The 12,026-nt window shown below is 38.5% G+C and overlaps 1 protein-coding gene across 7 annotated transcripts in view; it reads left to right on the top strand.

Annotated features, from left to right (window-relative positions):
* The window catches only part of USP24 (ubiquitin specific peptidase 24), a 66,907-nt gene that overhangs the window by 37,532 nt on the left and 17,349 nt on the right, over positions 1 to 12,026 (top strand). For all 7 annotated transcript variants that reach the window (XM_052800438.1, XM_052800439.1, XM_052800435.1 and 4 more), the window contains 19 exons: positions 258 to 355; positions 1,124 to 1,219; positions 1,375 to 1,603; positions 2,556 to 2,715; positions 3,005 to 3,160; positions 3,732 to 3,802; positions 4,569 to 4,729; positions 5,571 to 5,632; positions 5,959 to 6,150; positions 6,450 to 6,567; positions 7,884 to 8,028; positions 8,480 to 8,599; positions 8,856 to 8,981; positions 9,198 to 9,296; positions 9,502 to 9,584; positions 9,813 to 9,954; positions 10,381 to 10,500; positions 10,879 to 11,099; positions 11,539 to 11,663. In XM_052800438.1, the coding sequence (XP_052656398.1) occupies positions 258 to 355; positions 1,124 to 1,219; positions 1,375 to 1,603; positions 2,556 to 2,715; positions 3,005 to 3,160; positions 3,732 to 3,802; positions 4,569 to 4,729; positions 5,571 to 5,632; positions 5,959 to 6,150; positions 6,450 to 6,567; positions 7,884 to 8,028; positions 8,480 to 8,599; positions 8,856 to 8,981; positions 9,198 to 9,296; positions 9,502 to 9,584; positions 9,813 to 9,954; positions 10,381 to 10,500; positions 10,879 to 11,099; positions 11,539 to 11,663 (2,524 nt within the window). The remainder of the gene's footprint in view (positions 1 to 257; positions 356 to 1,123; positions 1,220 to 1,374; positions 1,604 to 2,555; positions 2,716 to 3,004; positions 3,161 to 3,731; positions 3,803 to 4,568; positions 4,730 to 5,570; positions 5,633 to 5,958; positions 6,151 to 6,449; positions 6,568 to 7,883; positions 8,029 to 8,479; positions 8,600 to 8,855; positions 8,982 to 9,197; positions 9,297 to 9,501; positions 9,585 to 9,812; positions 9,955 to 10,380; positions 10,501 to 10,878; positions 11,100 to 11,538; positions 11,664 to 12,026) is intronic.

The following is a 12,026-nucleotide window of genomic DNA, read 5'->3' as shown; positions in this document are numbered from 1 at the left end:
GAGTATGTACTTTATCCTTTCCCTTAACAAGTAAACTGCAATGAGAAAAAAACCACCCTTTGATACAGAATAAATACCTGTAATAGTCATAGTTGTTAATGTGATTTCTCTTTACTGGCTACAGCTTCACATAAGTGTGGTGTTAATTGCTTCATTTTTAGTGGGGTTTTTTTCTGTTATACTTTTAACCTTCAGCAGATAAAGAATACTAAGGGGCAGGGGCAGTGTATGCATGTTTGTTTATTCATTTATTTTAGGTACTGAGCTCCAAGCTGATGCCAACTGCAGATGATGAAATGGCAAGAAATTGTGCCAAATCTTTCTGTGAAAACTTCCTCAGAGCAGGAGGTTTGAGGTTAGATTTCAAAATCTTGACTCAATTTATAACACTTCATTTAGTTAGCAGTTCTGCATGGTTTCTGATTTCTACACTGTAGCACACTAGTAAACCTGTCAGCTTCTTTTTCAGAGAAAAAAAATCCACCCAAAGCTGGTTTTTCGTTATCCAATGTCTGAAAAGCTACTGTAGCTACCATAGTAATGTAACAGAGTACCTGCTGTTAAACCCCAAAATAAAGTTAGACACAGATAAGCTTGCGAAGTGTAACTTTTACTAAGGCAGTGGATATTTGGATAGTTAGCATTTAAGTGTTTCAGTTCAGATTTGCAAGTATGTACATTACAGTATGTCCTGCATAGATACCAGTGGACATTTTAAGCAGTCAAAGCATAGATGATGCAGTGGGAACCAAACTAAATTTTACAGTCTCCAAAATTCAGACGCTTCAGATAAGAGTTGAGGCACAGTGTGAGTGGTTTGGAAGACCTGGCAATACTGCTTGTGCATGTGTCAGATTTATGAAGTATATATTGCTCTTAGTTAATTCTATCCACCTCACCCCCACCCCATAGATCCTGAAGCATTTTCCAGCAGGAACAGAAAACTTCCGTTGGTAGGTGTAGGAGGGGAAAATGGGGATGTTAGTCTCCAAAGATGCCAGTTTGGCAGTTTTAGCTGGCATTCAGCTGACTGAACAGGAGGAGGGAGGGATAAATTAGTTGCAGTGCTCTCCTAATGTAAAATACTTTCAAACGGAGTCTGTCTTACTGATTTGTTTTTAAGTTTGGTGGTGAATGTGATGCAGAGAGATTCTATCCCATCAGAAGTAGACTATGAAACAAGACAGGGAGTCTATTCCATCTGCCTGCAACTTGCAAGGTATGTAATTGCCTTTCATTAGAGAAAGTGCTGCTTTCTTGGCTTTTAGAGTATGGCTTGTAATATTTAAGACTAATTGGTACTTTGAGTTCTGTTTTATTCATTTGCGGTGAACATTCAAAAATAAGCCTGACGTTTTTGCTCTGTGAATGTAGGTTCTTGCTTGTTGGCCAGACAATGCCTACCTTACTGGATGAGGATTTCATTAAAGATGGGGTAGAAGCATTGTCCTCACGCCCCTTCCGTAATGTCAGCCGACAAGCAAGTAGGCAGATGTCCATTTGTGGAACACCTGAGAAGTCATCCTACCGACAGCTCTCTGTGTCTGATAGATCCTCCATTAGGGTAGAAGAAATCATACCAGCAGCAAGAGTTGCCATACAAGTAAGGAAGTGTTTGATGATTTATGGTGATGTAGCAGTGTCGTCTCCAGCGACAGCTGTATAACTCCTGGATTTTTAATCAAAAGTCTACCTTTTATACAGGTTCTTGCCCAGGCTCCATTTAAAAGCATCTGAAAATCCTGACCATCAGCCCGTCTTCCCAATACTGAACTGAATTTTAACATAGTGTCAGAAATTATTTTTGCAGTACAAAGGGAAGCAGTACCCCAAAAGTGCTTACCAGAAATAGATCTACACAGAAATCTTACTTGTGACTTATTTTCAGTCACTTAACAAGAATAAGATCTTAGAGTTAATTTTCTGTGAGTAGAAAGGAGAAGGTTCCTGCTTGAACTTGTGGCTTATAGTCCATGTTTCTCTGAATTACAAATTTTGGGCAAGTTTTTTGTTTCAAATACCTCATTAAAAATTAAATTTGCGTGATGGTACCCTGGGGAAAAAGGAAAGTTTTATTTTCAATACTTTAAGAAAATGCTATTTTCTCCTTTATAGGCACGTCAGTGTAATTAATCTGAGACTGGCTATTCACAAAAACAATCTAATTGGACAAGAACTCAGCCCATTTGAAAGTTGAGTCCAGTTGAAAGAAACTTCATAGTTAATGTAACGAGTATGCTATGTTAGGTTCTTGTGCAGTGCTTCCCAAATGGATCGATATGATTGAAATCAGTATGCCTAACTCCAGATAGGTGAAAAGGGTATCTACCCTAGTGGAGAATTTAAAAAGTAACTACTTCCTATAAAAGGAGTGATACTAATCTCTCCTTGGGAACAAAAAGACTCTTGTGTCCTTGAGCCTGCTTAGAGAAGACAGAGGAAAACAAATCCAAATGTCAATTTAATATGATCCAGAAAATACATTCCTCTTATCCCTGTGATTAACAAAGGCCATTGAATATCACAGAAGTAACTGCTGTTTCTTGTTCCTTCAGACTATGGAGGTGAATGACTTCACTTCCACAGTGGCTTGCTTCATGCGACTCTCTTGGGCTGCTGCTGCAGGACGACTGGACCTCGTGGGAAGTAGTCAGCCAATAAAAGAGAGCAACACTTTATTTCCTGCTGGGATTCGAAACAGACTTAGCAGCTCAGGTAGGTTAACTGTGCCTCAAAACCAGTCTAAAGAAAGGATTTGGTTTATTCTTAATTGAACACTTCTGAAGCTTGAAGCTGAATTCACTGGAGTTTGACTTGATGATTCTCTTGGGTCCCTTCCAACTCAGGATATTATGTGATTGAATTACACAAATCTGAGCGAAATGCTCCACCTTTGGAGACGTGGCATTTGGAGAAGTTTTTTAAATTGCAGAGAACTGACCAGAAGCTGAAAACATCTCAAAAAATGTAATGGATTACAGCACTTTTTCATTTCTTAATGCAGGAAGTAATTGCAGTTCAGGAAGCGAAGGAGAGCCAACTGCACTGCATGCTGGTATATGTGTGAGACAGCAGTCTGTATCCACCAAAGATGCTCTGATCGCTGGAGAAGCCTTGTCTCTTCTAGTAACCTGCCTTCAGCTACGCAGTCAGCAGCTAGGTATGAAATAGAATTGGATTACTCGCTATTTGGAATATAAGTAAGGTGGGGGAAGGCTTCTGGAGACAGAGTACAAAAAAAAAATCATGAGAAACTTCTAGCTTTCTAAGCTGAAACAGCTCAAGTTAAAAACACAAAATTTCATTAAAAAATACAGGGGTTTTTTTTCCAGGACTGAAGAACAGGTGGCATGAAACAAGGCATGTAGTGCTATGCCTTAGTGAAATGTTTTGGGAAAGCTGACTTACTGCCAGTATATAAATATTTGCACTGGCTTTGAAGTGTGTAATTTTGTAAGTGCTGCTGTTTGCATAGCTAGTGTTTACTACTTGAACCTTTGTGTACAGGAAATGTAAACATTCGTGGTGGTGGAAGGCGAAGGAAAACACTGTTATATTGTGTTGCCAGTCTCTGGTGAGGGAAGGAGATGGGGAAATATGCAAATAGCCATTACTGCTTTTCAGTGTTGTCAGAGGGATGTCCTCTAGGTCCTGTGGTATTTTAATGCAAGACTGTAACTGATTTTAAATTATTATTTTAAAAAAGATAGCCGGGTACTCTTCTGTTCTAGGATCTTTTTACAATTTGCCTTGTGTTGCTGATTTCATCATTGACATACTGCTTGGATCACCAAGTGCTGAGGTGAGAGTCTTTCTCTGAAAACTTGTTAAATATTATATTTCTGAAATGGGTACACTTTGATCATTTAATAGGGTCTGAAGATAAAATTGTTCATTACAAATATTCCCACAGTTTTTTGTATTCGGATGAATAATCTTTGTATAATTGTTAGTAATTCCAGTATCTAGTGATGTGTTGATAGAAAATGCTGAAGTACTACATTCTTTAGGCTTGTTTAATCCATGAGGCGCACAGGACTGTGCTGTGGCTAGTCTAAAGAAAATACTCTCATTTTGGTGAGACAAATTCTGTAAAACTAGTACTTTAGGGAAAGTTCTAAGTACCTTTCATCTCAAAAGATTTGGGTAAGATTTAATGGACTCTTCTGAACTTTTGAAAAATTCTTCCAACTGTCAGAACCCTCCTAAAATTCATTCTTTCTGATTTAAGATTATTCTGGATATTCTGAAACCTAGGGATTTTCAAGTCACACTTACTTCATTTCATTGCATGTCATATATTTTGCATGAAGTCATTGCATCTTTTCCCCCTTATCTGAATTTATAATCTGTGTTTAATAAAGCATCAGAGCTTTTAGCTTAGGGATGAAAGGGGATTGCTAAATCCCTATAAATAGAGAAACCCTGGCTGGCAGGTGCAGAGCTCATAGTCTGGTTTACACAAGCTTTTCAATGTCTGTTTTTTCTGTTAGATTTCTAACAAAACAGAAGTGTATTGTTTGCAACCTTTGAGCAACTGCTAGTGTTTGACAGTGACACTGTTTCAGATTCGTCGTGTTGCATGTGACCAGTTGTACACCCTTAGTCAGACAGACACATCAGCTCACCCAGATGTTCAAAAGCCAAACCAGTTTCTCCTGAGTGTTGTTCTTGGTGCCCAGCTGCCTCTTTGGTCACCAACCAGCATCATGAGAGGAATCAACCAGAGGTAAGTCAGATGTGTGTTTATTGAGGAAGCCAATCTATCACATTTTTTTGCAAGTCTGTCAAAAGTAGACATCCCTGTCACGCCCCACATAGTTTTGGGAGTATGTAAATTGAAGGGAAGTAAAACTGAATTCTCAAGGTACAACTCTTCCTCTGTGAACTCTTATAGTTCAGCTTATTTGACTTCCCATTTGGGAGGTGGTAATTGCTAAATAGGCCTGCTCTTTATAGGATGTGGTCATGGCAGTCAGAACCTGGCTGGAATCCTGCATGAGACAGAGGCGATGGGATGTGCGACAGTAACATTGAATTTATTTGACAGTGATAGTATTGCACAGATCCAGATCAGATACCCATCCTAAAGGCTCCAGCCTTTTCAGTGGTGTCTGAACCCATGACTTCACCTGATTTCTTGTTGCTTATGTTGCCCATTACACCTGTAAAGACTGTAGGTGTCAGTCCTGTTAACTTGTCCCTGACTGGCCAAAGGTTGTTGAATTTAACAGTAACTTTAAACAGCAATTTCTAGAGGAATCTGAATAGAGGAGTAATGGAGAAGTTAAAACATGTTGTTGTGTTATTGTCATCTGATAATTAAAATTATTATGAGGTGAAGGAAGAAAGCAGGATTAAATGTTATTCATAACATTCAGAAGTAGCCGTTGGGAAGGAATTTGTTTTAAAGCTGCAGCGTGTGCATCCGGAAGCATATCTAGATAGCTATGCTATTTTGGATTAGATGAACAGAGCACACAGGCCTTAAAGGCAACTGCTTAGAAAAAAGTTTCTGATTTTAAATTAAATTTTAAATTAAACCTTTCTTCTATTTGTACCTGTTTCAGACTTTTGTCCCAGTGTACAGAATATTTTGACCTGAGATGTCAGTTACTGGATGACCTCACATGTAAGTATGTACAGGCACACATGTCATTCTGATTGCAGCTTCCAAGCATGTCTTCCTTCTGTAGAATTGCCTTCACGGAGGGGTTACTACACCATGAACTCGATGTGACCTGCCAGTGTGCTGGCTGTCCTGTGTTAATGCCTGGCATGGACTGTTCTTGGCGTTCGGTAACAGCAAGGCAGCTCATTCCTTGAGTTCCTTTGTGGAAGGTATACTTTGTACACGTTGTGGGAGAAACGAGACCATTACCAGACTGAAATTCTTTGTATTTATATTCTATGTTTGTAGAGCTGTTAATTTTTCTGGGTTTTCTTTTTCTCTTGCAGCATCAGAAATGGAACAGCTAAAGATAAGCCCAGCTGCCATGTTAGAAGATGAGATCACCTGGCTAGACAATTTTGAACCCAACCGCACAGCTGAGTGTGAGACTAGTGAAGCTGATAACATCCTGTTAGCAGGACACTTGAGGCTCATCAAGACTCTCCTTTCACTATGTGGGGCAGAGAAGGAAATGGTTGGTAAGTATTCCTTTTTGCTCTAAAGTGACTTGACTAGTGTGAATTCTACACAGCACTAACAGATGACTTGATCTGTAGACAAGATCTGTGAAGACATAATAATACATTGGTAGAAGTGATACAGAGCTATAAGTAATTTTGGCAGTACCTTTGTTGTACCTTTGACATTTGATAAAATATTTGGATATGTTTTTTGTTGATATGGTGCTATCAAGTAATTTTGCTGCTATGGAACACCTTTTGACATTTGCAGTGATGATGTAAGTATTTAACAGTAGATGTGGATTACTGTGTTACAGGTTCATCTTTGATAAAGCCATTGTTGGATGATTTCCTTTTCCGAGCATCCAGGATTATTCTGAATAGCCATTCTCCAGCAGGCAGTGCTGCAATCAGTCAGCAAGACTTTCATCCAAAGTAAAACTCATTTTCTTTTTGTTTATGTTGGGTTTTGTCCTAGATCTCATGAATGCAAATGTCACGCTGGGCCTACAGATGCTAGGATTTAATACCAAGTTCTCCAGTTCTCTACATTTCCTACATAAGTGTCCAGATAGCATTTTTGTAAGGTTTTGTGTGACCCAAAATCTTTGCTTTTCTGTACTTCCAGAGTCTGTGCTTTATTTGTTAGGTCAATGATGAACTGCAAGTACAACTGATTTCATGAGTCCAAAGAGTACTCCTGTAGCTCATCATCGCCTGGGAAGTTGGCTAAATTGGAGCATGAACAGGAATTTAACTTTCCAAGCCCCTTGTAAATGAGAATCTCAAAAGTTGCACTATTTTCTTTTCAAAACAAATACGTTTTGTAAAAAGCTAATGCTGAGCAAGTCTCCTTGCACCTAAGATAGGTGATAATAGCCCAGAATATATCAAATGGGGGAAAAAGAGGGCTTTCTCTTCCTGTCATGCCTGCCTTCTATTACTGCCATACAGTAACCGAAGGGGTGGGCAAATGAGCACATGTGGAGTTTTGTGCTGCTGCAGGTGGATTGCTGACTAATTGGTGTTAGAGTGGGATTGGGCACATCAACTCTGCCTTTCCACAAACCCTAAAGAAGGTTCTAGTGGAGCATTTAGCAACCCCTGAACTGAACGGGACTTGCTACACTTTAGTGTTTTACTCCAGCTTTGCTCCATTGCTTTTCATCTCAAGCGTGCTCTTTTGTTTGTTTAATCTAAGTAAAGCCTTTTCTTTGGCCTTTAGAAGAAAGGGCTAGTATGTTTGATGATCCACTGAAAAGAGCTAAGTAGAAGTGTTTTGTACTGGTATAGTGCAGCTTAGGTCTAAGGTCATCTCTTGTAGCAAGTAAGTTATTTGGTCTAGCTCTTTCAAAGCTTGACTCCCTGTAAATAAGTTATTATGTCTCCATCAGTGTTACAGTGATGGAGAGCATCTGTCTGTCCTGAGATGCACAACCAATTCTGTGTCTTCTTTTTAGGGTACCTACTTTTCATTGCTACTGAAAGGTAACAACAGGTGACTCCATGTCAGGAAGGGAGGCTTATTTAAAGGAGTGTTCCTGGTGCTGCTCTTATGATTCAATTCTTCCCCATTTCCCTTCCCCAAGAAGGAAAAAAAATAGCACCGTGCGGTCTCTCAGGAGAGTTTTATCATTTAAAGTGTTCCTTTTGAACATTAATTGTCACTTGTTCTGAGTAATGTGGCTTTCTGGAGTTAGAAATAATTAAGTCATCTACAAAATAGATTGCAAATGTGGTTTTCTTTTTAGGTGCAGTACAGCAGATAGCCGATTAGCTGCTTATGAAGTGTTAGTAATGCTGGCTGACAGCTCACCTTCCAATCTCCAGCTTATTACAAAAGAGCTGCTTTCTATGCATCACCAGTGTGACCCTGCACTTACCAAGGAGTTCGATGTAAGCAAGAAGCCTTTTTTGATTTGTATTATTGTGGTTTGGAGTACTGTGTATGATCTACTTAACTGCTCCATTCATGAAATTTCCATGGTCTTCAATTTAAAGTGACAAAAAACAGATAAGACTAAATGCAGACCCATTTGATTTTCCTCAGAAGCAATACTCCAGTGATTCTTTGTCAGTTATTATCTGGATAAGAAAGAAGTATTTCCTAAATATCACCAATTTTATTTAGATACATTTTAGGCCATTTTTAACAGTTTTGTGCAAAGTCTTAAGTATCTAAATGACCAAATATAGCACTCTTGCCATCTTTCAGAATTTATATTCCTGGTTTTCCATTAAATTGCTCTTAACAGCTCATATAAAGGTGATTATAAAAGCTATAGTATGCTGTTGGAGTCTCATGCTTTTTATAACTTACTGGGTCAAAAAATGTCTGTCATTCTAGTATCTTCCACCAGTGGATAGTCGCTCCATTTCAGGATTTGTGGGACTGAAGAATGGTGGTGCTACTTGTTACATGAATGCCGTCTTCCAGCAGCTATATATGCAGCCTGGTCTCCCAGAGGTAATTGGTTCAACATCCAGTAAAGTCCTCTTTTTGGAATTACTGTCACCTGAGCTGCAAGTTCATCTTAGCACCATTTGTAAATGAATTGTTTAAAAAATAAATAACTAATAAAACTGTGTATGTATGTGTGTGTGCATAAATATATACACACAATAAATATATGTATTATAAGTTGTCGTGCTATGTGTCATGACAACTTACAGTAATAATTTTGCCAAGAACCAATTTAATGAGGTTATTTGTTTCCTTCCAGGCCTTGCTTTCCATTGATGATGATACAGACAATCCAGATGACAATGTGTTCTATCAAGTTCAATCTCTTTTTGGTCATTTGATGGAAAGCAAGCTACAGTATTATGTACCTGAGAACTTTTGGAAGGTATTAAGTCTTTTTGTTTAGAATATATAGCTTTCCTACTTAACAAGTGATCATTTATTCAGCCTCTTCTCATTGCAGAATTTCTGGAGATAAAGTAAGTTCTACTTCAAAAAGTCAAAATATGTAAAAATAACAGATTTCTTAAAAAAAATCACTTTCTTTAGTGATATGTATATGGAACAACCACCTTTTTATATATATTTATACTTTATATAGATTTTCAAGATGTGGAATAAGGAACTTTATGTTAGAGAGCAACAGGATGCTTATGAGTTCTTCACCAGTCTTATAGATCAAATGGATGAATACCTCAAGGTAAAAACCTCGGGGATTTCTTTCCTTGTTTTTATCCTTGGTACCTTTTCTGTCTTTCTCCTTTGTTCTTCAGAAAAGAAGGCAGAGAGCCATTCGGCTTATTTTATAATCTACGTAGTATTCAGAAGTTTAAAATTCCTGTTGCTTTATTGGTCTTTCACTCCGCAACATATCTAACTGTTGTCTAACTTTACATCTCCAACAGAAAATAGGAAGAGACCAAATATTTAAGAATACTTTTCAAGGAATCTTCTCTGATCAGAAGATCTGCAAGGACTGTCCTCACAGGTAACATTTGATTTAGTGCATTAGTTACCAAGTTAAGTGTTCCCGTAACTATTAAAATATGCAGGTCAAAATAGCACAAGAAGGTAGACATATACACCTTTGTGAGCATCACAGCTGTTGATAGGTATGGGGCAAAGGCAATATTCTTTCCTAAGCATGTGTCTTGTTAATGCAAGTTGATGGGTTCTACTCTGTCAATGCCCTGACTATTTTTCTTCTTGAATTTAGGTATGAACGCGAGGAAGCCTTCATGGCTCTCAACCTAGGTGTGACTTCATGTCAAAGTCTGGAAATATCATTGGATCAGTTTGTTAGAGGAGAAGTTCTGGAAGGAAGCAATGCATACTACTGTGAAAAGTGCAAAGAAAAGGTATTGGTTCTTAATGTATGTGAAAGAAGATTCAGCTGTAGCTTGATATTTTCTTAAGCATTACATGGTCATAGAAGCCATGCTTAGATACTGCTTACTCACTACGTTGAAGACGTAATCAAAAGGTTAAATCCACAAACCCATGCAGATAGCATTCTTCGTTCCCTGTAACTTGTATTGTAGACTGAACATTTAAAGAGATGACAGGACGGTAAAATGTTCTGTAACATACCAGCCCACTGCACAAACTGTAATACCTGTAATAGTACCCTATCTGTACATACTATAGTCATCTTATGGTCATCCTGCCTCCTGTGGCTGTATTGTACATCAGTTCAAGACGGGCGGAATTGTGCATCTATATAAGAATACTACGGAATGCTTGAGGTATATAGATAGAGGTGATATTCTTTTTTTCTTTTTAAGAGAACTACAGTGAAGCGCACATGCATTAAGGTCTTACCTAGCCTGTTGGTGATTCACCTGATGAGATTTGGCTTTGACTGGGAGAGTGGACGTTCTATTAAATATGATGAACAAATAAGGGTAAGAAAACTTTTCGGGGGGGGGTGTCCCTGCTGCCTCATGGAGTGGACTTCCATTCTTCCTGCTTTTCCCCACATTTTGATACAGGGATTTTGAGCGCATGGTACACTTACAACATGATCATGCTACAGAAAATAAGTATTTTTCCTTAGAGCTTTCCTTGTCTGTAACATTCTCGGGGTCCTTTCAGAGAGCAAGAGCAAAAACCTCCATAAAGACATTTTATTTAACTTCTGTGTCAGAAGGATAAAAAGTTGAAGCACCATGTTTTCCTTTGGTGTTCCCAATGTGGGAAGTATTAATACAATTCTCATAAAATTACACTAAGCATGTGCACAATATAATCTCTCAGTTAATCTGAAATATCTCTTCAAACAGTTTCCCTGGATGCTGAACATGGAACCTTACACTGTGTCAGGGATGGCTCGCCAGGACTCATCTTCGGAAGTGGGGGACAATGGTAGAAACACAGATCAGGGAGGCGGAGGCTCCCCAAGGAAGAAAGTTGCACCTACAGAAAACTATGAGCTTGTTGGTGTGATTGTTCACAGTGGCCAGGCACACGCAGGGCACTACTACTCCTTTATAAAGGACAGGAGGTAACGGCCAAGAAGATTTGCGTGGAGGGTTTGAGAGCGGTCTAAAGGCTACTTGTTTTGGGAAGGTATAGTGAGCCATTCAGAGCTCTATTGGAAGCACTCTTCCCTTTCTTAACACCCAATGTTGTGAGTGTTAAGACAGTAACACAGTAATATGGGACACTATATTATAAAGGTCTCAGCAATTCTTACGTACCTTGTATTGCAGTTTGAGGGCTTCCTATGACACTTAGTTGCAAGTGGTGTGCTTCTCATTTTTAATCAAGCTTATTTTTTTTAAAAGTAACTTTGACATTGATTGAACTAAGCTTTCTATTTACTGCCAAATCAAATGTGAGTTCAGGGTTGTCATTTCTAGAGTATTCGGGGTGGTCTGGTTTTTTACTAGACAAGCAACTAACTTTGTTTCTGTTGTGTTTCTATTCTGTTTTGATCACAGGGGATGTGGAAAAGGAAAGTGGTATAAATTTAATGACACCGTTGTTGAAGAATTTGATTTAATTGATGAAACCTTGGAATATGAATGTTTTGGTGGAGAGTATAGACCTAAAGTCTATGATCAATGTAAGCAGAAGTACAGAGTGATTTACAGTAGCTTTATATTTCATACTGGTTCTCAGTAGAGGTAGAGCTCAGTCCACTATACTTGTGTTACTTGGTCTAATAATCCTTCTGAAGCAGTTTTTTTCCCTAAAGTCTTCTGTTTACTGAAGGACATAACAGCTTGTGTACAGCCTAATATTAAATGAACCATATTCACTGTTGTTCAGCACTTTGTAGACTTGGTAGCAGAGGAGATTCAAAAGTAAAATGGCGCCTTGTTAAAATAGTTTAAAAAAAAAAAAAACAAACAAAAAAAACCAAACACAAAACAGGCCTTATTTTAGGCTAGTGAAAATGTCTGTGCATAGAACATGGTGTGGCATC

Source organism: Harpia harpyja, chromosome 11, assembly GCF_026419915.1.
Source record: "Harpia harpyja isolate bHarHar1 chromosome 11, bHarHar1 primary haplotype, whole genome shotgun sequence".
NCBI classification, from domain to species: Eukaryota; Metazoa; Chordata; class Aves; order Accipitriformes; family Accipitridae; genus Harpia; species Harpia harpyja.
The sequence above is the reverse complement of the archived record's forward strand: the minus strand, read 5'-3'. Positions and strand labels throughout refer to the sequence as shown.